We start from the raw sequence: 25,464 nt of genomic DNA on the forward strand, positions 1-25,464 counted from the left end.
GACAGCAGGTGGCGAGTTCTAATCGCTGTGTCAAGCCGATGCAGCTGCTGGATACACATCATGAACAGGTAACACCACACACACACACACACCTCTGGGTTACATCGGTCCGTGACCAACAGCAGTTTACTATCATTACATGCTGGGATGTGACAAAGCAGCTCGAAAAGAGTTCTCGGCTGCGTTACACATCTCAGTTGGCGGGATCATTCGTGTGGCGTCTAGGGCTCCATTGCCGGTGATTTAACACCGAACATGGTTACCCGCCTGGGGTATACATTGCATGGTGTAACGCAGCTATTCTGGCTGTATAATTTGCAGTAGAAAATAGTGGAAAAAAAACATTATGCAAATGTAGCTCACTGCTGTAATACAGTTGAAATTATTTCAATTTCATGAAGACTAATCTTGATGGAAATTTACAATAAAACACGTATATGATATGTTGTTAACAAGTTCTATCTATTCTGCATTATAAACATACTGATAATGCATTATAAGAGTTATACCTCTCATTAATATCTATAATACTTTTTTTAAACAATAATCAAAACATATTATAAAGTAGTTTATAATGACTTATACGGTCAAGTATCATAATACTTTATAATTGCTTGTCCCTCACTGTATTATTAATCCCATACATCTTTTTATAATGCATTACAATGTGATCAGCAGTCACGGTCAATTAATTGTGCGTTTTGTGTTTTATTCTTATATATTCGTATATATTTAATATTTTGTTTTCCTTTTTTTCCACAAGGAACTTTGATATATATATATATATATATATATATATATATATATATATATATATATATATATATATATATATATATATATATATATACATAAAACATATCTAAATTATAATTGAAATGAGAGTAGCTGTGAAAGCCAGTTTGGCAGAAATAAAAGCTCCTGGAAAAAAAAAACAGTGAGAGAAATCTTTCTGAGAGGAAATTGGATCATTAAAAGTAGAGAAAAAAAATGCATGTCTGACATTAACAAAATGTCGCTGATGCCTAAGCGCTGCATTTATCCTGTGATGTCTGTAGACTAATGAACACAAGATGTTTGAAGTTATGTGTTGTCTTCAAACATGCTTTTACAGGTTGATCCTACACTTAGCTGGTAATGTAGTGTGAGCAGCGACTGGTTTGATCTTTGTACAGCACTGACATGGCAACCAACGGCTGTGTGGAATCTACAGTGTGATATGCTCTGTAAAATATTCAGCGTCATACACATGTTTCTGTGCTTATTAATGCAAAACCACCAGTCGTTTAATAAGGGTGTATTGTTGGGTGATCTTATTCTAACGGATTCACAAATGATAATGTATTTTTTAATAAAAGAAAGTGAGGGGAAGTAGAGATTGTTGCATTAGTTCCCAAGTCTACTTTTCACCCACATGAAACGTGTAAATAACACAAGACAAGAAGCACAAATAGCCCGGAGGCCTGATGCCGAGTAAAACTCCTGCTCACGCTTCTGGACTATCCTCCCAGGTGTAAATGAACACATATTCCCTCTATAAAAGTGATTTGCGACCGTGTGCCAGAAATCCATGGAGCGTGCAGATTTGCAATCCAAGCCAAATCTCACTGATGTTCACACCCTCAACCACAGAGGAGGGATTAATCTCTGAAATCAGTTGGTGCGCTACTTTGCTGGAAGGCTGAAATCTGAGGACCCTTTTGGGGAACCGCCTCTCTGCAGAGGAATACATAGGAAGCACCAAACTTTCACTGACAGAGAAGAAGACACAGCAGCTCAATATCAACCCGAGTGAGAGTCACACAGCATCCACACCTGTAATGGGGGGACACCACCTGCTGGTTTTAAGACCTGAAGATCGACCACAACCGACAAGAGGGGAAAACAGACATGTGTGAAGGCGTAGGGGGAGCGGGGTAAGTTGTAAGGTGAAGACAGGGGTCTTGATGGAGACACATACAAAGGTGAAGGGGGTGGGTGTTAGGAGGTAAATACCAGAGCATGTGAGGGGGTGTTTCCTTTGGGGCTGGTGACTATGCTGTTTTTGGTGCTGTTTGTCTGGGGCTGTGCAGGAAAGGAGAGGAAAAAAAAGGCAGGAGACACAACAAAGATTGTTAACAACAGCAAAAAGTGGGTTTGTAAGTGTGTGTGTGTGTGTGTGTGTGTGTGTGTGTGTGTGTGTGTGTGTGTGTGTGTGTGTGTGTGTGTGTGTGTGTGTGTGTGTGTGTGTGTCCATGCATGTGTGTGCTTGTATGTGTCCTGGGCTTTTCACCTTGGAGTTTGTGACATTTTTTTTGTTAAATGTCACGTCTTCTCAGTTGGATTTAGAAACATAATTTGAGAAGAGGTTAAGGTTGGAAAATTCTCAAAATGTAATAGAGGCTAATGGAGTCAAAGTCCTAAAAAAAACACATTTAAAACGACTCATGTCTTTCAAAAACTGTCCAGGATACAGTTTTCCTTATTTTCCACCTTGACCCTTCGCTAAGTCCCGCCCTCAAATGAAGACTGGCCAATCATAGCATCAGCCTTTTATGACCAGGGTCCCAAAACTCTCCGTCTCCACTCTCATGTAATGGTTTCAGATTTTTTTTACGTGTGCAACAGCCCATTTCAGAGTGTTACATTATAAAGCCCCTGAAAGACAGTCTTTAATATATTATATATAATAATAGCCATATTATATACATAACTCGTTTTTGTATGTAACACCAAAGTAACTTGTAACATAAGCTGTTAAATACATGCATTCAAGTATTCAACATTCAAGTATAGAGTAGCATAAAATTTAAATAATCAGGTAAATTTATGAGCTTTGAGGCGTAAATGCAATCACCAGAAGAAACTTACACCTTTCACGAGAAAATAAATCTTGAGAAAGGTGTTTACTGACGCATTTTATGGCTTAGAATAAAACATTTTGAATCTCTTAAGCCTGTGTTAACCACAGACTTTATTTCAGGCATCTAAAAAAAAACAAAAAACTATTGACTGAGAGATCAGGGTACAAGAAGGAGAGGAGAGGAGAGGATAGGAGAGGAGAGGAGAGGAGAAGAGAGGAGAGGAGAGGAGAGGAGAGGAGAGGAGAGGAAGAGAGTGTGGACGTCAGCACACATACAAGTGCAAAGAGACAACACAAAACACCAAAATAAAAGCTGGAGTAAGCAGACAATAAGCTGACATATAGACACACAAACAAAAACTGAAGTCTCACACACACACACACACACACACACACACACACACACACACACACACACACACACACACACACACACACACACACGTTCCCTAAGAAACACCCACATTCATGCACACATTCAAACCAACCAAAGCCGTCGTCGGCCATCACAGGAAACGTATTCCCCGTCAAAGTAACTGGCGGGTGAGATGTAAAGCTTGTTTGCAGATCAACTCGGGGTCTTAGTGTTTGTGGTGAGAAAACTCCTTACATTCCTAGATGGTGTTTAATAAACTGGCATGATGACAGAAGCGACGAGGAAAGTTTTCACGGGAGGCGACTGTTGGCGTCCAAAAGGCAAACATCTGCACCATTTGCCGCATGTCGACATGATTAGGCTTGAAGGCCGAGGGGAGATCACACATTTAATAATGTTGAACAAAAAAGGTGTCGTGTAAAAATATATTCACAAGCGGTTCTCCAGGTGGGCAAAGAAAAAGCGGTGCGTTGGGAGAACAGAGGAGGAAGAGACAATGGGCATGTAGGGAAAAAAGTGACAGGCCAGGTCCGAGGGAAGAAGAAGCACCTCAGGGCAGAACAAATAGGAACAAGTTAACCCTCCAACCCCAAGCGGTTTCATCACGTGACTGTTGGTCTCAGCAGAGTCAATCATGGCTTCCTGGTTGCGCTGAGGAGCACAGAATTTTATGTTTTTCACAGGATCTGGTTGGTGCAAACGGTCAATTTCAAATTTTAAATGAGACCTGTAGAATAATGTGTTTTTTTATGTTCGATTTTTAAAGGTTCGATTTGGTTACATCTTCTGACGGAACCGTTCGGCAGATTATAAACAGAAGATAATGTCTCTTTTAAAAACGTTTTTACAGCATCTCTCTATGATAAACGCTGTAGTTTTGGAGATTGTTTAAAGAAAACAAGTTTTTCAATCCCGCCGGTGGGTATTAGGATTCAGAGGGTTAAGGGTCAGATAACCTTCCACTCCACTTACTGCCATTATAATATGTATTGCTGTTTGGTATATTATCCTTATGCAAGTTTCTGTTTCATTTCATATTTGTGAATAAAGTCAGTTGCTGTATTCAGTCCTCCGTGGTGGTATAGCAGGAGCAAGTGTGCCCCCATCTACCCACATTTCTACTCCTACTTTTTATTTGAAGATTGTCTTGAAAGACCAAAGACTTCAGTATCTAAACTACAAGCACCAGCACTGCCTCTACGCTAAAAGTGTGCCCCTGACAGATCTGGAGCAGAATCCCTGGAGTAACTCTGATGGAGCTAAAACATCCTGCTGCTATCATGTTCTCAGAGAAATGTCAGGGTTACTCTTAAGGCGGGGCACTTTGCAAGGGCCAAGGCTGCGACTTCTTCCTGCCATTTTTCTGATGATTGACTTTCTGTACGTGCAGTTATGATTTTATCCATCGCTGCTCATGTTTCTGTGCCTGTGTCCCAGATTAATAACTCAGTGAAGTGAATGAGACTCCATAAATAGAGTCAAGGCAGAGGAAAGGTGGGAAAAAAAAGTGCAGCAGTGAACAAGTGGAGAACGTGGGAGGAAGAAAGGAGTGACTGGGCAAATGCATAAATAGCATGCTCACCATATACTGGACAGTAGAGCTGGACTTGCGTTTCTGTCCCCAGGCGATTGATGGATGGATGGATGGATTTATTGACAGATGGATGGATGGCAGAAGAAGGGCGGGGGGAAAGACAAAGTAACCAATGACAAAAAAAAGTGAAGGGACTGTTACAAAGCACAAGAAATAATTTGTGAGTCTCCAACAAAACTTGTGCACTTTGACGGCAACGCAGATTTCAATCCTTCATAAGAACGGGATCAGAATTTCTCCAGACAGCTTGGACAAAGCAGAAGAAGGACGAGTACTTTCGAAAGTGGAAAAGTGAAAGTGAAAGAAAGCTGTGGTTTAAGTAGAAGTCATCAGGAAGAAGACAAAGAGCGGGAAGTAGATCTCGGAAAGGCGAAACTGTGACCCACTCGTCTTCCGCTGATGAAGAACATTTGGGGCAAGATGGAGGAAAAACAGAATTGCAAGACAAGGAAATAATAAATGTATTCTGTAAGAACATAAAAGCATTCGCTCAGGAGTTCATTTCAAGTTTAAATCCCGACTGGCTCAATACTTCTAAAGGTGTTGCATGTAACATTTATACAACAATAAATTACTGCCAAGATAATTTGGGGACATCGATGTCATCACTTCAAATGAACACTGAAATCCTCATATGGACTTTAAGTTTTATTTTACATTCTCGTTATAGTTTTGTAGCAGTTTATCTTCACCGTCGTATCGATGGATAAGAATGCTACATGCAATATATTTCATCAACATAACAGCACTGCATGAAATGCTGAATGGAGTGATTTTGACAGTCAGTAGCACAGCGAGGCGGTGTGTAATATAGTTAGTGCCAGCAGAGAGACAGCCTGCTTGCTCTGAGCAGGTGTTACAGCTGCAAAAATGTCAGGTGCCATTACGCATTAATGAACCTGCAGGAGGAGGAGGAGGAGGAGGAGGAGGAGGCCGGGGAGAGGAGGTCAGAGTCGCCAAAAGGACATGTGGCGGGAAGAAACAAGAGAAGAGGGAGGGACGGCAGCAAACGAGGGAGACGGCGTTCGAAACGGTTTGGGGCAAGTGTGTGGGGAGCCTGTTGCTAGGCAATGAGTGCGCCGCAGTGGAAGTAAGTGTCTATTTCTGTCGTCTGAGTTTCCAGGGTCCAGACTGGCAGCTATTCCTGGAACCGGAGTCACATTCCCGGCTGAACCGACTGAGCAAGGAGAACGGGGAAGGGGGGCCATGTGCTCAGACACGCACACACACACACACACACACACACACACACACACACACAGACACGCACACACTGCTGCACATGAGCACACCACACACGTGGACACCCACGCTTACGCACATCTTGATGTGCAGGCATGCTCACAGCCCCCCTACACACACACGCACACACACACACACACACACACACACACACACACACACACACACACACACACACACACACACACACACACACACACACACACACACACGCACTTTCGTTCTCTTTTCAAATGGAAAAATGTGATATATTCACACGCGCGCAGTCACATTTACATCACACAAAAACACACGTGTGTATGCACGACGTAAAAGCTCTTCTCGACAGTATGTGCAAAGAGAAGCAAACGCATACTTTTGCATGTACACGGCGTTCCCGAGCTCCGTCGCACCCCATCGTGCACACACACAAGACGCGTTCGTGGAAGCTTTGTGTGGGATGTGTTGCTGCGTTGTGTGTGTGTACGTGCGAGCGTGGGATGGTGAGAGATCTTCATTAAAAGATGAACTGTAACGTGGGGGTTAAAGACCAGATGGGGTGAGCATGGAATAGGAGGCAGTGAAAGATGAGGAAGAGACAGAAACAGAGGGATGAGAGGCAGAGGAAGTGGCACCAAAAAAAAGGAATGAGGAGGCTGGCAGATGGTTACATTTAATAATGGAGATGAAGAGGTGACAATGAGCTGGATAACGGCACATCAAAAAAAAGGGTGCTTTCAGAAGGATGTGCTACTTGAGGCTGCAGGCTGAGAAAAGCACACACACACACACACACACACACACACACACACACACACGGACAGACACGTGTCTGCATCCTGCCATTTTTCCAAACAAATCTGTGAGTTTCTCTTTACACACCCCCAAAATGGTGTGCCAAACTCAACAGAAGCCCTCATACAGACGTACACCATCTGACAACAAAACCACAATCTCCACACAAATCACAATCAATAACACATCCACTGGGATTATGACAAGACACAAAGTGAACGAGAAACAAACACATTCAACGACAAAGAAAAGAGAGCTACAGAAGGCAAAGGATGAGGAGAGAATCAAATAGTGGTGCAGAGAGATAAAAACCACATCAGAGAAGCAGAAGAGGAGTTTGTAGTTTAACCAAAGAGAAAAGTCAAGAGGAGAGAGAAGTGGGTGACATGTGATGATCCTTACCTTGACATCTACCTTTTTGTTGAGCAAGGACTTAGCTGCTGCAATATAAAAAACACAGGGGAAAACAACCAGTCAGAGGCGGAGAGGAGCAGAAACAGAGAAGGTGCATTAGAGTGAGGCTTTTACAGATCTAGCAAGGTACATCCTCGAGGTGTTTGATGCTGAAGGACAAAACTGGTTGTCATTATTCCAGTGTTGTCTCTCAAACTAATATACTAATAATACTTATTTATTTAGAGGGCTGTTGTTGTTGCCAGCGAAATAACAAATGTTCTCCAATTCCTTGTTTCCCATCAACTCTTGGGCCAACGTCCCCTCATGGTTGCGAGGAAGCCAAAAACAAAGATGGCTGCCGCGCCTGCGAATAAGCCCAGCCTTGGAGAACTCTGTAGGGACCTTAAGGAGGATTAGACTTCCGTCTGCTCTCTGATGAAGGCTAATGAGTGAGGAGGGTAGGAGAGGAAGAATGATACTGCAGACACAGTCCTCTGATGAGGGTAATACCCATAATCCCTTACAACAGTGAAAACCGCGCGCAGGCCACCATGACTGCACTGCTCCGTGGAAAGCACGGACACAGAGGAGGTCCGATTGTATCAAGTAGATGCACGTTCACCCAAAGGGGCCCGGAAATAAGAAACAGGCTCTTTTTTATTGTTGCGTCAGGTGGAGGCTGTGAGGACGAAGACAGAAGGTCGACATTGACGAGTCGATGCCAAAAATGCACCGGCAGACATGTACTGTCCTCTAACAGTGGAAGAAAAGAAACTTTGTCTGTGAGCTGAACAATATCCACAGGTCCTGATTGACTTGGGATATATTTTATTTTCAAGAAATAATTAGAGTGAATTGCTCTTTTTTTGCATAAAGTTTAAATGATCTTTGTGAAATGTGAGAAAAAGGCTAAATTAGAACCATAGAAAGGCTGGATTAGGTCTTTATATGGGAAGCAACCTCCCAGTCTCTCCCCTTATTGGTGTAGAGATATCAAAATAGAGACAAATAAAAGATACTTCAAGGTATACGTTTCCACAGTCAAGTCTTTTTCTACACTAGCCGCAGATTGGTAACAGGATATTTGCAGGTAAGCAATGAATAACGCTTCCAATCTTTCAGATAAGGTTGTATACATAGAAAACAACCATCTGTAGGGAGACTTCAAAGTCTACATCAGCATACACCAGATGTCACTGTTTTAGAGCATTAATGACAGCACTGTATTACACCAAGAGGTTAGGATATTAGATCATTTGACGTCTTGCTATCTGGGACGGTTTCTACATAAAGAATGAACAGAAATACGTTCTATAATAGTCCGGCGACATTATAAAGTACAGCCGATGGCCTGCCCCTTCCAAATCCTAGACTCCTCCTCTCTCTTTTACTCCTCGAGACGAAAGCCTGGCTGGGACTCTTATTTTTGGGGCTGAGTGCAATTTCAAGTCTAATCAGATGCAATCACATCAACAGCCAGCCAAGTTACATAAAACACTATTTCTGGCGGTCTGGAATTCTCTCTCTCTCTCTCTCGCTCTCTCTCTCTCTCTCTCTCTCTCTCTCTCTCTCTCTCTCTCTCTCTCTCTCTCTCTCTCTCGTTTCCAAATGTGCCACATTGAATTTTCAACAGAAGCTGAGTTTCATGAAAGTGATTTCTTAGGAGGGACAGAGGTCCAATCCCAAGGAAGCCAATTTATAGTCTAATGGAGCCCTGTCTCTGTCCTTTTAAATAATAATAGATCATGAATGACATCCTTACAAGTGGAGCTTTACAGCTTTCACTTGTGACAGTGATCAACAAGCAGCCACTTTATGTCGAAGCGTTCCTCTCTAACGTTATTGATACGCTATCTCATGTCTGAAGTGAGCCTCGCACATTCAGCAGTCGGGGGAAGGAGCAACGGGAGGTGATAATGAAGCAATTCATGATCCAGAGGGATGTGAGAGTGGCTTGAATGTTTATTGTTGTGTTGTTGTTGTTCCTTCTTCCAAAAGGCTGCTCGTTACTGCGGAGAAGAAATGAGGTCAGAGTCAAGTTCATTCTCTGATGGCTTTGGCGGAAGAGGAGAGGATGTGAAAGGAGAGCAGAGAGGAAGAGGAAGAGGAAGACGAACGGGATCTCCATGCTGCTTCCAAAACAGCATTGTTCTGTCAAAGTGGCAAACTAGATCTTAAAAAATAAAATAAAATAAATGCCATGGCTGGGATTCCAAAAATCTCAGAGGGAAACCTGAAAAATCAAAAAGATAGCGTAATTTAAACCGAAGGGGGAGAAGCAAGAAACACTTCTTACCTTGCCACAAATTACACATGAAGCAAGAAGAGATAGAAGGAATAGATTAAGACAAAATCACGGCTACGAATTTCCCACAAGATGCACAACTGCGGGAGAGAAGCGAGGATGGGCTTGGATTCACATGAAGATTCAGGGGATAGACACACACCAAAGAATGACGTCTGGTAATGCAATAAGCATTTGGAGACCCACTTGGGTGCAAGAGGGTACTTTTTCTACACATACACTGTTGGATGTTTAAGGCAGGACACATTTTAAAGGATGCAAAAGAATAGGGTGAGGTCTAGTAGAACGTGGTTGTAGTTGTGGGTATGAATATGCAAGGTATAGAGCAAGGCCTCCAGTAAGCCAGTAGGCAGCATGAGGCTGATAGGGGGAGGCAGCCCACTATAAATATTTGATCGGAGAGTTGTGGCGGCTCAGGGACACAGAGAGGACTGTGGAGTCCCAGTGGGCCACAGAAACAAGGGCGCTGCCACTACTTCTAGACACTACCGTCTCCTTAGATCAATGCTAGAGCGGCATGTGACGCTCTCTTTCGTTAATGCCTGCGGTTCATTTCTGCAAAAGCCAGAAAAACCAACAAACACCGGTTCATGTATATCATAATGTCCTCCGGATCTACGGCTCTCGGCCTTCACGGGTCAAATATTTGTGGCGCTAAAAGACACTGGAAAAAAACTTGGCGCTGACATCACCCATAGGTCTCTAAAGGAATGTAAGCTTATTATCGGCACTTAAATCTTTGAAATAAATAGTATGTATTTTATAATCTGCCATAATATACTGTAAAGAAATGCAGATTTAGCTCAGGGAAGCTGACTGCTAAGGATGCAGATATGTTTTCTGAAGAGGTGGCAAATCAAATAAAAGCTAAAGGCAAGTAAATATTAGATTTAACTTTGTCAGGGCGGCAGAAATAACGCCTGTGCTATATTACTGTGAGCATGTGATAGTAGCCTCGCTGAGCGGCTGCGTCTCTCACGCATGAGGTGCCAAACACACACACCCATCTTTCTATAGTTCGTGTCCCTGTACACAAAACCAATAGATTGCATTCCGTATATCTAGGCTTTATAGTCTGATATCCCCAATGCAAACCATCCAGCCCAGCCTCGAATCTTCCAGTGTTCCCCATGCAGCACCGTGTTGCAGCACATGCACCAGTCCAGTGCCCCATGCAGCATTCACCGGCAGCTCGTGGGCAGCGCCGTCCTTAAAAGGGTGAACTTTCCAGCGTCATTGTTAGACAGAGAAAAGAAGAGAGAGGGGAAAGAAGAGTGGGGGATATGAAAGTATGCTGGTGGAGTTATAGAAAAGTGACCAGTGGAGGCATCAGTGCAATGCCAGATCATAGGAAAGTGAATGGGGTAGAATGGAGCGGTGATGAGAGAGGAAGGAAAAAAGTGAGAACGCTGCGAAGAAGATGATGGGATGAATATGGGTCAGTGGCGATGGCGGAGCAGTGATGGCCACTGCGGCCGTCCTATCAGATCTCACACAGGAGGGGACGGATGTGGAAAATAACAGCAGTATCCAAGTCCTTTACGGATTATGAATAATTATGCACGGTGTTTTGCAATAAATAGCAACAGAGGCACATTTGTCAAATAAGGTGTGAAGTGGGTTTGAAATGATGGTTTTATCTATGATGAACTCCTATTGAGATTGGCCCATTATTTGTGTTTAGAAAATGCCTTACTTGGGGAAAAACAAATAATATGGAATATAACAGCAAAACAACACATTGCCTCACAGTTGACACAGCTTCCTCTTTTCTTATAGATGTATTTAAGATTGAAAAACTTAATTCACATAAATCCTTATCCTCACTGACGACTAATCGCATTTAAAACATTATGATATATCCAACGGTTGCAGAAAACCCGCTAGATAGTGAGATGGAAACAAAGCCAACATGCCGCAGATGATGAGTACATGGGAGATGTAGTGAGTGACGTGGTCAGCCATCATGCTCTAAGCTCCCATGCTGAGGAAGGAGAGAGGGGAAATAGAAGAAGAGGTGGGGAGAGGAGCGGCATGCCCCGGCCGAGCCGCTGCGCTACCTTGTTCCACCAGCCCGGCGGCGGTGCCGGCGGCTGCAGCTGCCGCTGCCGCTGCCGCAGTGATAGAGGCTGGAGCGGTGGTCTGTCTGCTGCCCACTGGTAAGAGTCGACCAGCCGGTCCACGCAGGGCGGAAGAGAGTTACAAGTTGACAAGAAGAACAGGTGGTGTAGGTGTGCAGGTTTGGGGTGAAAAGAAAGAAAAAAAGTGACGGCGGAGACAAACAGGCCTCATTAGTTTTGAAAGAAGAGGGATTCATTCCTACACACAAACCACCGACATTATTTTGCTGTGACACAAAATAATCTGCTGCTCCGCCAAAAGGATCATCAGAGAAACATGTCAGGGAGAATCTCGGACGCTTTCGTTTTGTCCAAACGTATCTCTGATAACAGCGTTATTGGTGAGGATGGTGAACTTTAATCTGAACCTGACCTTCATCCTGTGGCACAAATACTATACGAGACATGTGGAGGGAAATAGAACCTGAACTGTAAAGTGCATGATTCATAATATATGATGAGAATATAGCGAGCGGCTGTGTAAAGCATGGATGTTGGTTTATGTGTTGATGTAATCATGGGATTATGAGGCAATGGGCCCCTGGGCACAGACATGCAAAAGGGCCCACCACCTCTCCCACATAGGAACAAGATACACCGACTTTATAGTTGCTTAGCTTCTTTGTTGTTGTTTTTGTGTGTCCCTTTGAAGTAGTTATGTGTCTGTACATGTATAATTGTTGAGGTATTTTGTGTCTATTTGTGGTTTTGGTCTTTTTGCAGTCGTTCTGCATGTCGTTGTAGTCGTCCTGTGTCTCTTTTTGGTCATTTTGAGTCTCTTTGTAGTTGCTTTGTGTCTCTTTTAAGTCATTCTGGGTTTTCTTTAGGCTGCGTTTCATCTTCAGTGTGATTAACTTTGTGGTCTCTTTGTGTCTCGCTGTTTTGCATTCTTTTTAGTGTTTTTGCTCTCTTTGTAGTCTTTTTGTGTCTCTTTGTAGTCTTTTTGTGTCTCTTTGTAGTTGTTATGTGTCTGTACATGTACAATTGTTTTGGACTTTTGTGTCTCTTTGTTGTTTTGGTCTTTTTGTAGTCGTTCTGTATCCCTTTGCAGTTGTTTTGTGTCCCTTTGTAGTTGTTTTGTATCTCTTTGTAGTTGTTTTGTGTCCCTTTGCAGTTGTTTTGTGTCCCTTTGCAGTTGTTTTGTACCTCTTTGTAGTTGTTTTGTATCTCTTTGTAGTTGTTTTGTGTCCCTTTGCAGTTGTTTTGTGTCCCTTTGCAGTTGTTTTGTACCTCTTTGCAGTTGTTTTGTGTCCCTTTGCAGTTGTTTTGTACCTCTTTGTAGTTGTTTTGTGTCTCTTTGTAGTTGTTTTGTGTCCCTTTGTAGTTGTTTTGTGTCTCTTTGTAGTTGTTTTGTGTCCCTTTGTAGTTGTTTTGTATCTCTTTGTAGTTGTTTTGTGGTCATTCGGAGTCTCTTCGAGTGACATTTTGTATGTGAATGCCAGGGGGACCCCTGACACTTTGGGGCCCTCGGCCAGAGACCAGTAGGCTCGTTCAGTAATCCATCCATGGATGTAATGTGCCTTCTGTTACTGAAGGTCTGCTTCTTGTTTTTAATACTTTTTATGTATTTCTCATTCACTAATGACCTCCCACTTATTATGGAGTACTGCTTCCAGAGAAGTGGAAAGAGCGCGAGGAGGAAACGTAGTTGAAGAAGGTGACACAGCAAAGCTGTGACTGAGTATTTAGTGGGTGTTCGAACCATTTCCTATTTCAAAGCTTTCAGTGTCGAGAGTAGCTGCTGTGAGTCATGTTTACTGAAGCGGCATGCTGGCGCACATACACACTTACATCATCACTGACATCCATGGATGCAAAATACACAAATACTCTACATGAACACAGTATCAGAGGTTGTGATTTCTTTAAAACAAAGTGTTCAAGTTCAACAGTGATCAAGGAACTGCTCTGAATTCTTCCCGACAATCTATTACCATGTTTTTTACCCCTGAAAATATATAAAAGCTGAAAGTCACTCACTCATATGAGCTTCATTCAAGTCTGTCTGCACTAAAAACATTCTTCCACACAAATCCTGACATCTAGTTGCATACTAAATAGAAACAAATCGTTTCACTGATGCAACAGTGCTGAACATGCCTCATAATGTTAAGATTTATTTTTCTTTCGTTGAGAAGTACTGGAATCTTTGGATCTCACAGCTATATATTAAACTAGGGAAAAAGAAAGAGGCCCAGACAGAAAGTAATTTGTGAAAGTGTCTCTGAGGCAGCCTCAAGAGGAGGGGGTACACAACATTTCATTTTATTTTACAAGGAACAAGCCACCATTTGGCGGAGTAGTACATCAAAAGGAAATGACTGATATTAAAATGGTAAAAGTCAAGTTTTAGGTGAAGTATTCTCCCAAAATAGTGGCATGTTCCTCAGAAACAAAATGCTTGTATTCAACACATATTTTAATCTCCCTCTTCATTCAAGTATTCAAATATAGCAACACAAGTGGCATGCAGACAATACAATCCCTACATTGTGCATGATTACATACACTTTACACTGAGTGATGTTTGGTTCCCTGATATGAATGGCAGCTTCATGAGGGATACAACAATTAATTCCAGGCAACACTTACCAGAGAAATTTCGAGAAACCAGCATGGTAGTAAGAATGGCCCCCTGGAAGGAAAACAAGAAAGAAGTTTAATTTGAATCACTTAAACTAGTAATGTAATAATTTTTCCCTTTTCATAGAAATATATAACATGCCTGATGGATGCACCACAAAAGTTTATTAACCAATATCCAGACGATTAAAGCTCGCCGTTCTAAACAAAAGCAGCAACTTTTTTCTCTGAAGAGATCGTTCACAACTGGAGCTGATAACTTTTTATAGGGCTATTAAAATGGTACTGAATTAAAAATAGACTGTGGTTTTTTAAGAGCTGCGGAGGTCGATAGCTAAAATGAGATGCCACTCGACCAAAACCACAGCAACGTTTTTTTCTCTTTCCACGTTCTGTACATTTTATATATACATATATAATTCCGAAGTCAGAATAAGTTTGGGAATGAGTCACGTACAAGACCTCTAGCTGATTTTGGTGTCTACAGTAATGTAACATTTTGTGCAAAGTCTTTATCTATTCAACAGATAATTTGTCCTTTTTTGATTTGCCTATAAAATAATGCATATAACAACATCGGTGGGTAACTTCTCTTTAATCAAAATAAAGTGGGTTAACCGATTCCCTGCCTGTGAATTTTGCCTACTATAAGCTTTGATGAATTAAGAATTAACCGTTGTTTAATACGCTATTGAATGTCGAACCTTGCCGTTTTCTTCTTTTCTTTTCTAAATGTGAAAAGCCATCGGTTCATGCTGATGGCATGTTGGTGGAATGGTCCAACATTCGCCTGCAGCCACCTGCTTTTTCTGCTTCCAGCTCACCCGTGTGCTGGTATTTGAGCCACGCCAAGACTGGCCAAAAGCAGCGGGGTTAACGGTGGCATGCAAACAACGGGTAAGCTGTTGTATCCACACACAACGTCAGCAATAAATCAGCGAAGAAGAGAAACTATGCATGGAGGATAAGTCTGGAACTAAACATATGACCTCAGCAGCAGAGTCGGGAGCGAAAGCGCCATCTCCCTGTAACAATTTTTATTTTATCCCACATACTTTAGGCCTTGAATTTATAGATCACAAACATAATTGAACAGAATTATTAAAGTTGAGGAGCGGATTCTTTTATCCTGTACAATTGCTTATGAGAGCAGAAGAGGAAGACGTGGGAGAAGGTGAGCCTCCAAACAGACCTTGAGTTTCCTCCTGGCATTGAATTTCTTCAGGCACTCCACGGTCTCCTGCCTGTGCATCATAGAAGCCACTGTGGACCGTTGCTGGGAGAAAGAAGGAGACAAGGAGGACAAACGGGGGGGGAAGAAAACGACGAGAAGACATCAGTTAATTAATTTTTTTAAATGGTGTTTGCGGTGATCCAACCACTGAGTTAGAAGTGTTTTCTATGCGCGCAGCAGCTGCTTGTCTATCTCAAGTAGGGGGCACTTACGCAGACCCATGGGTGCTTGAGGGCCTCCTGGGCAGTGATCCTCTTGGCTGGGTTGATGGTCAGCATCTGGTTGATCAGGTTTTTGGCCTCTGGGGTGACTGTGTCCCACTCTGGGGAAGGGAACTAAAGGGACAAACAAAACCAAGTCTTGACATCCAGCGTTGAGATAAAATCATCAGTTGATGAATCAAGCCTTCGATTTAACAGAATCAATCAGTACAGTTGACATGTGAAGAGAGGAAGAAACTAGCAAACGCCACAGGTAGCAGGCCAGATAGGAACCCAGGAGGTCGCCAGTTTGTGCAACTTCAACATCATTGCTACTGAGACCCCCCTGTGGGAGTGTTTCTCAACAATATCAGAGGGCCGGGCCAAGCACAGCCCCAAGCAATTTGTTAAGGAATTCTAAGTCCATCCGGTCTTGTTATGTCGAGGCATAAATGTCGAGGTCTGTGTCCTATGAGCCCAGAATCTCTGCCACAGAGTCAGCCTCCCTCTCTCTCTCTATTTGACATGGACTTGAATGTGATCTGAGGTGAGGCTCCCTCTCTTGCACCCCCTGAAATATGAATGAGGGGACTGAGTTACGTAACCGCTGCCAAAGAGGAACCAGGGCGGCGGGAGGAGAAGGGGGAGGGCACCACAGCAGGAGGGGAGAAATGAGAGAGAGAGAGCAAGAGAGCAGAGGGGACTCACATCGTAAGCCCCGGCCTTGATCTGCTGGTACAGCTTGTGCTGGTCCTCGTCCCAGAAAGGAGGGTAACCCACCAGCAGGATGTAGAGGATCACCCCTGAGACACACACACACACACAAAATGCAAAATTTGTTAGAAAATGTCCTTCAGTGTGTTGGTTTCTAGGATATGCCACGTGTGTGTGTGGTTAGTGTGTGAACGAGTGTGTCTCTGCACAACTCACCGCAGGCCCAGATGTCCACAGGTTTGCCATATGCCTCCTTCCTCAGCACCTCAGGGGAAAGGTACCCCGGTGTGCCAGCGAATCCTGCAGTAAACACACACACACACACACACACACGATTGATTGACATGCTCAAGGTAATATATTGTGTATCTGCCACCCTTGAATCAGCGTGTATGGAAAGCAAGATAATCTTCTGAAAGCTAAAACCTATTCATCTACACACTGTGGACTGAGATCTTAAAGACAGATTTGAGGCTTTGTGGTCAGTTGATTGTGAAGGTAAGGCCGCCGAGTCCACCGCTGCTGGGCACAGATGTTTGTAGAAGAGATCCAGGTGAGATGTGGAAGTGTGTTCTATAAATTCTAATCTGAGACTGACTGACTCACCGTTTTCATTGCAAATTTATCTCAACGTAGCGAAAGAAAACTAGTATTCTGGGCCTTTGTGATCAGAGTCTGACATCCCCGATAACAGAAAATAAACTAGGCTGAGGGAACATAAATGCATGTCCACCATTGGCACTGGATCAATATCGGTTCACCGTCTATCAAATTCAAAACTTAAGTGACTATATAACAAGCTGGGTCACTTTGTTGTCAAAGAAGGACAACTCTGGTGTCCGTACAATACAAACTTGGTGGCACCAAGAATGGCACATAATCTGGGTTCTACATCTTTACACTTGCTCTTCCAGGATCACAACCCTTGCGTCTTTATTCCTTTCACCAAACATCTTGCCACTGACAGTAACCTATTCTATCACTGTGGTTATACTGAGCCCCTTAATAGCTGTATGTAAATACACATAAAATAAAGATGCAATTGCCCCCTGTGTCTGCTGTACCTACCGAACCAGGCCTGCTGATCCCCCTGCACCTCAATGGCCAAGCCAAAGTCGGCCAGCTTCACCGCGGCATTCTTACATTTGCTTGCTAGGAGCAGGTTCTCTGGCTGAAGTGAGTGAAAGGGAGAGAAATGAGGTTACCAAACATTTTTAACTGAAGGATGGGGGTACAATGTCACAGTGGGAGGAGCCAGAGCTATGCTCAAAGTTGTCATGCACAGTGTTTGTGATAGGGTTCAGATGAACATTCTCCTCGGCACTGTATTCAGCACACACACACACACGACACAGATACACAGACATTGATGTCATTTGCATAACTTGGGGTGGACACAATACAAGTAACTCCAATAACTTCGTGGACTCACTTTTATTGTACTCTAAAGCTGTATGTGTCAACCTCGTGAGTCTGCAGTCCTTTTTTGTCCTGGCCTCATGTGGTGGGCTTTGGTCTACAGGCTCCATCTCTGTGGCCCAGATAATGCAGTCAGCCTCATTATTCTCTGTCAGAGGAGGGCTCTAATAATGGGCTGCTATCCCCACTGGCCCTTGCTCTCTCATCGAGGCTCTCCACAGCTCTCTCAACTCTCATTTAATCCTTGCCTCTTGAATGACAAACAAAGCTCCGTTAAGAAATATTAGTACGGTTTCCGCATGGCAAGACTGCATTATTTCAGTCACCATTCAGGCCATAACGCACTGAAAGTGTAAAACGCGCATGTTTTGCAGTACACCTTTAAACGGCTGAACCTGCACCAAAAGCCTTCTGAGGCGCGTCAAACTTCTTTGAACTGAAAACCCAGTGACCAAAGTAGTTTCTGCAGCCACAGTTGGAGCGCTATAAGGAATAAAAAGCAATGGATTTTCCCCCTGATACTGTATAATAGAAACTAATTAATAATAATATAATTCTACTGTCACTTTCACTGGATAAAATGTCAAGTGTGGTTGGGTCTTGAAAATACTAGCTTTAGCCACTCTAACCCTGACCCTGAACTTTGGACAAGCATTACATCAAAACAAATTGACAATTTGGCTCTGCCCAGTTAAGGTTGAACTCTACCGGTTAAAGTGTTTGCTTGTAAGAGTGAGCAAAGTTCCAAAGCCTCCTTAGATTACTTTTCCTTGTGTAGTTGTTTCCTGAATTGCAGCTCAGCGAACAGCATTATGAGGACATTATATTCAGGCTGCCGCTCTGTCACTGCCTCCCTTGCATTGCAGCAGTCGGTGTCTTTGCACCCTCCGCTCCCTCCTCTCAGACATTTCATGTAGAAGCAAAAGAATACTGTTTACTTAAAGTGCAGATACTTAAAAGTGCACTTTATAGTCTCTGAGCCTGTAAAGTAAAAGAGAAGGAATTGAGAAAGAAGGAGAGAGAGATGAACCGGTAATCCTAAGGCGCTGTGCCTGCCTCGTGTCATCATACTCTCCCGGCTCTACCGCTTGGTTACGCTTTACTCTTTTGTAAACGAAGGGAGTTAGAACTTGCCAACACTGCAGCAGTCAAATAATCCCTAAAAAACGGATGTGGGTGGAAATTCTGATGAAGCATGCACTTCCATCAAAAAATGAAAAACATCTAGGCCACATGTTGGAACAAAACAGCAGCAACCGCCATCACTTTTTAATAAAAAAATGCTCCGTCTCTTTCGCACACACACGTACTTAGACATGCACACACAGCTGAGCACACCGGTGACTAGCCGCTGTTTCTGTTGACGGGGAGAGGGGAGGTGTAAAGACGAGAGAGAGAGCTGCACTGGAGTAAAAGGACATTGAAAAAATGACTGAGCTTCAAAAGTTTCAAAACGTATAATTTAAATAATAAACCAATCCAATCAAAAAACAAGTAAAGCCTGTGTTACAGACATGTTTCGGTTGTTTTTTATGACATAAAAAACAATATACTATTTGCAGCACACTATGAACAATATAGTGCTGGCACACATTTACATTTACACTCATTTGCCAGAGCCTGAATTCTAATTTGAGGGCTCTTGTCACCCAGGCTGTCCTCAGTCGTCACACCATGACCTATTGCATGAAATGCTCTTCGATGCTTGGGTGTGAAACCAGATAGGCGTGTCGGCTAAATAAAGAAATAGCCACAACAGTTCTGATAAACACAACACGCCTTTGCTGGAATGCCGGGACTGACATTTGCATAGAAGAGGGTCTTACTTGACCACAAGTGCATCGTGCAACATAAGACGTGACATACAAGCATGCGCATACTGAAACGCGAGCGGGGACAGCGAGAGTACGGAGAATAGTTTGACTTCTATCGGTTTTGACGCAGATTCACACACAGCAGCTTGCATTCCTGAGCAAAACTCAAGCCGAAGTCTAAAAAAACGTTTGACGTGTGTCTACAAAATACTAATCTATTGAGCAATCCCACAATTCAAACTTGTTGTTAATTAGCAACTGGCTTTTGGTTTACCTCCCTAAAAAAAGACCAGCCAGTCAGCCACAAATGTCCCAAAACAAAAGTCAATTGATTGTAGCTTACAGAACATTAGCTGTCGCATTTGAAGGACCGAGGGTCATAAATTGATCCAAAAAGGCAATGAAAACCCCACTGGGTGCCTCGTAATCAATAGTCGACACATTTCTCTGACGAGTAAATGAACCCGAGGTCAGATTAAGTATCCTCTCGGGTTGTCTTGGATGGATCCATCGACAAAAGGACCGGCTGTGCAGTGACAAGGTCCCGTTCCAAAAAGGATACGGAGCAGCGGCATTAGTCATGCAGCATGATCGGTGCTGGAAGCTTGAAATCGCCACAGACCCCAGGGGGGGAAGTGGTGTTTACACAACAGGAAAAGAAGGTGACCGCACAGAGCTGGAGGCTGCGAACTGGCCGGGCGGAGCCAGAAAAAGGTCGGGAGGTGGTGTTTGACAGCCTCATGGAAATCACACCGAAGATGGAGGGATTTTTTTTTTGCTGTGAGAGCATAAAGGAGTTTTGGAACGATTTAATTACTTTCCTACTGCACAACCAACTATTGTGTGAAGGCCTACATTCTATTGTATAGCGTTAGTAAGAAGGCAATTGTATAATAATACGTTTTATTTGGAGGCGCCTTTCAAGGCACCCAAAGTCGCCGTATTCATATCAGAATTCATGGGGAATTAGAGGATTCAACCCTCTCTAATCACGGCGGTATTGCAAGTGAAGGGATGTCCACAAACATTGCAGTCGGTTTCTCTTGTACACATCAGACATACACAGACTGCACAAATAACACACCCACAACACCCCCCCCCTTACACAAATATTTAAACACACTCAAGGGACAGCAGATAGATGATCCCCATCACTCACCTTCAGGTCCCGGTGCACCACGCCCATTTGATGGCAGTGAAGCACCGCCTCCACGATCTGCTGGATGCAATGACTGCATGCAAACACCAAGGGAGGAAGGGGAGGGGGGGGGAGGGACGCATGTTAGTCTGAGCAGCGCTACACAATCCCGTGCACAGGCCAGGGTTGTAGAGGGGAGGCTTTGAGGAGGAATGGGAAGACGAGAAGGGTGGAGAGGGCTCCTCTGTCGCCAGCCGGCTGACCCACAGCTGAGAGCACACCCAAGTAGTGTTCTATAATAAAAAGTAATCTCCATGGATTACCAATATTTCTATATGACGTGTATCATAAATCGATGATGTGTTGGCTGTTTGCTTGCTTGCTCTTCAGTGTGGAGATTTCCACATGGAAGGCGGGCTACATTTAAAATGGCTACCGAGGGACTAATTCTGCGTTCACACCTAAACTTTTTCGCGTGAGTTTACGCGCTCGACTTTATATGGTTAATTCGCGTTATTAGTTTTTTCGCGGCGGAAAGGGGGCCGTGGCTTATCTGTGTAAAAACAGTTATAATTTCCGCCATCCACCATTGAAATAACCACTAGTTCTGCTTTGTACTTGTTGTGGAAATTCCTCAAACGTCGGAACATCCAACGCCCTCGTGTCTGGGTTCATATTATCCGTAGGCGCACACAGCTCCAGGAACTGCGTCTGAATGAAGCCGCTTCCAGCGCTCCTTCAGGCGGACCAGCAGCAGTTTGATTGAGCAACGGCAGGACAGCGGTGATGACGGGCAGAGCTTCTCAACGCTGATTGGCTTTTACAAGAGTTGGAAAATTTCCCGGCGTAAATTCGCATTGTTCGCAATCATTCACGTCTGTGCATTGACTTTGCATCTACTCGCGTGAAAAATTCGCAACGCTTTTGGTGTGAACGCAGCATTAAGTGGATCAAACACCATATTGCAGCAGAAGTCATCAATGACCTTCATTCGTGAGATTTTGGGGGGTTGGACTTGAAAGGGCATGGCTGTGGGTGCTCTGCAACAGAAGACTCCTTTGATTCAATCTATTCCGCAAAAATAAAAATAAACATATGGATCCATGGATCTTCTTAGATACTCTATTCTTTGTAGATGAGTACACCCGTGAACACACTCATCTAGAAACACACGTCTTACAGTTGACTTTTATTCCCACCTCCCTGTGTTTAAGTCATCAGGCCTCGGGTGCTGAAAGAGAGGGTGTGAGAATGTGGCTGGCCATTGGGGGAGGGGGGGCACAGATGGTGTTGATGAAGGAGGTGAGGGAAGGAGTGAGTCATTGTGCATTTAATAACATTTAGAAGATGTGTCTGGGATCAATGCCATGTCTACTGTCAGCCGAGCAAGATCTGTCATTCTGATGTCAGTTAGCTAAAATAAGAACCCAGAAGTCAAGAACTGTGCTCGGGGAGACGGAGGGATGCTCGAGTCAAATGCAATGAGACCAGATGATGTGTCTGAGCCGGGGACGATACATGTGATGAGACAGACTACACGTACATGTGTGCGTATAGGGCTCATGTGCATTGCCTGGGTCCAGCTGTGGGAGCTGTGGGCTGATGCAGAGACACACACACACAGACACACACCCACCAACACAAGCACCTGTGCTACCTGGGACGTGGCGCTGTGTGCGTGTGTGTGGATTAAAGCTCGTCTGTTCATGTGTGCTTCCTGTGCACTGACCAGGCCAGAGTTCATCAAAAAGTCATTTTTTTTTAATGAAAAAAAGAGGAGACGTTACATTTTTTAGAAGAGAGCTCATACGGTGCTTCTCACTGAACTGCCTCTTTGCGACGTTGTTCAATCATAAGAGATACGATCCATGTTGGAGTGCTGATTTCTTGGAAGCCGCAGTGTAGCCTCACAATTTACAGAATTTAGAATCAGACCAATCAAATACACACGATGCATGACTGAAAGACAAAGTGACTGACAGTGTGATCACTTTCTAAAGCAGTACAATCCTTCCTCGTGGTGGAATGCACCGCTGCGCAGTGTTTGGGTGTCTGATGAGCCTTTAATCTCCTGGATTAATTCCTCGCTTTTGATATCCTGGATCGCATTTCATCGTCTCACCTGTGCCACCAACAACACACGCAGGCCTGCTTGAGAACAAACAATCTGCTGAGAGCAGCTTAATGGAAGTTTTTGGATCATGGAAAAATACGCTCTCTTGCTTTTACAACACTTTTGATTTTCCCGCCTACACTTATGGAAATCATGTGCATCTTTTCTCTGGTGTATTCTGCCGTTTGAAATAGTGTGTGTAGAAGAATTAGATGAGAGAAAAAAAGTACCATGTTTAAGATCACATCTAATTGGTAGGATATATATATATATATAGATATAGATATATATATCTATATCTATATATATCTATATCTCTATGCTGAACAATTGGGCGAGAGAGAGAGAGAGAGAGACGGACTGGCATGGCCGAAAAGTTCAGAGCTATAAATTAGAATCCTGTGTCTCGTTCCTAAAGGTCTCCCAATGAATAAATACTAGGGAGGTCACATCCACAGCCCAAATGCTAAGAGCTGTGTGTGCGTGTGCGTGTGTGTGTGTGTGTGTGTGTGTGTGTGTGTGTGTGTTTGTGCGTGTGTACGCGAGCATGTGGCTGCATGCGGCAAAAAGGACTTCCACCTCTGAAATGTGTGCTGTGGTCTTATGCAACCTCATTTACAGGTAGGTATGCATGCCATTCAGTGAGTGTGTGTGTGTGTGTGTGTGTGTGTGTGTGTGTGTGTGTGTGTGTGTGTGTGTGTGTGTGTGTGTGTACACGTCTATAAAAAAGCAGGCTTTGGCCACACGGTGTGTACAAGCAGTGTTTCTGTGTACGCATGTAATCTGCCGTGAGACGAGTGTGTTTATGGTTCTGTTGCAAACCAGCAAGTTGTCCCACTTTACAGAGTTCTTCAAAGTGAAGCTGAAGAATTAGGTCCGCAGCACAGCGCAGACACAAATGAGACTTAAAATAATGCTCTTTAGTTACTAACCCAATGTTACCTTGAATTCTTGAAGTAAACGCCTTTACGGCGAACAGAGAATCAAAAGACTCGATTAAATTGAAGTAATGGAAGTAAATGGTTTGCTGCGTTTAACAACCGTACAACACTACTTCCTAAACACATCACCAAAACCGTACTATTTAGAAGACAGTGCTTTAAATAAGGTTTTAGAAAAGAAATAAATGTGAGTTGGATTGTACTGCACAGTCCATGTGAGAGTTTGTAAACCGATGTTTTGATATAGTTTTACTATTCTTTGTTCCCAGTGGAAGAATGAGAGAAACAAAGAAACACAAAGAGGAATTCTTAAGAATACAAGGTAACATTGGATGAATAACTGATGTACAAATGGTCCTTTTTTGGGTGAAGATTCCTTAAAGCAAGCAAAACAACTGTACTCTGACACACTTAAGACACATTTGCTACCTTTTTCTAATTGTAGTTTGCCTAATTAGAGTGCATCAAAAGGTGGAAAGCCAATTACTTGTTGTAGTAGCTGCAGATGATCACTAATTATCTCCCATATAATATGCTATTAAATACCTGCTGGCTCAAAGTAAAGCATTAAATGAGTGCTGCAGAGATAACCACAGCAGTGGCTTAATGATGTTATGTAATTGGTCATAATAATATTATAATAATCATCATATGTCAAGCAGAAACGAGCATTTATGCTGTTTAATGAAATCACATGTATAGGAAACTGTCTTCTCATTTCAGGGCCGAAGATAAAAGCATCTCGCAAAGATGCTTGTGAGAATATTAATTAAAAAAACTCTTTGTTTTAAACGCAGCGCAGTTCTTTTTTTCTTTGAGCGCAATAAAGATGTACTTGATGTTGAATGAGACTTGAAAATACACAGATCAATAACAAAAAAAAAAAATGACTGAAAGCTAGAGAGAAGGGAGGAGGAGGAGGGAAGGAGAATTAATCAATGAAGAACAGAATAAATATAACTGTGACTTCTTTTAACAAACCTGGTGGGAGAGATTGACAGTGCATGGGGCATGTGTAAACGCTGGATATCTATTTGTCTGTCGAAGGTTGTGTGTGTGTGTGTGCATGCAAGGCTCATTAATTTATTGATCCGGTCAGTCAGTGCAACAGGAGTTTTATTATGTAGTTGTTTGTAAAATGATTGTAAAGAGAACGGTTGAGAGGGCAGATGGAGCGGAGAGGGCGGGTGAGGCAGGACAGGTGGTCCTCCAGGTAAATAGGAAAAATACCATCAAATAAAAAAGCAAAAAGGAAACATGAGAGCATACCAAGAGACACGTCGGACAGGCGGACATTAGACCAGCGACTGACGACACGAACAGACGAGACGGAGGAGGGAGGGAGGAAGGCAGGAGGAAAGGGACGGAGGAGGGAAAGGAAGAAGCAGGGATGCAGATGCTCCTCAACATATACTAACCTTCAGGTCCCTGTGCACTATGTCATGTTGGTGAATGTGATGGACACTTTCTAGAATCTGATGGATACAGTGACTGTGAAGACAAAACAGAGAGAGGAGGGACGGTGGAGGGATGAAGGCAGATGGGCCGTGGGGGGGGCGGGGGGGGGTTACGGAGAAGGTGGGGAAATGGAAGGGGAGAGGGGTGAAGGAGAAGAAAGAGGATGCCAGAGTGACGGGGCAGGGCCAAAGCAAGAGGAAC

General features: G+C 43.4%; 1 protein-coding gene across 1 annotated transcript in view; it reads right to left on the reverse strand.

Annotated features, from left to right (window-relative positions):
* The window catches only part of camk2b1 (calcium/calmodulin-dependent protein kinase (CaM kinase) II beta 1), a gene marked incomplete at its 5' end in the record, with an annotated part of 61,546 nt that overhangs the window by 16,402 nt on the left and 19,680 nt on the right, over window positions 1-25,464 (reverse strand). The window contains 9 exons of the mRNA XM_079222134.1: window positions 1,996-2,064; window positions 7,231-7,268; window positions 14,242-14,284; window positions 15,425-15,508; window positions 15,679-15,801; window positions 16,375-16,469; window positions 16,597-16,680; window positions 17,449-17,551; window positions 20,773-20,845. Coding sequence (XP_079078260.1) covers window positions 1,996-2,064; window positions 7,231-7,268; window positions 14,242-14,284; window positions 15,425-15,508; window positions 15,679-15,801; window positions 16,375-16,469; window positions 16,597-16,680; window positions 17,449-17,551; window positions 20,773-20,845 — 712 coding nt within the window. The remainder of the gene's footprint in view (window positions 1-1,995; window positions 2,065-7,230; window positions 7,269-14,241; window positions 14,285-15,424; window positions 15,509-15,678; window positions 15,802-16,374; window positions 16,470-16,596; window positions 16,681-17,448; window positions 17,552-20,772; window positions 20,846-25,464) is intronic.

The sequence above is a fragment of the Taurulus bubalis genome, assembly GCF_910589615.1.
Source record: "Taurulus bubalis genome assembly, chromosome: 8".
Lineage (NCBI taxonomy): Eukaryota > Metazoa > Chordata > Actinopteri > Perciformes > Cottidae > Taurulus > Taurulus bubalis.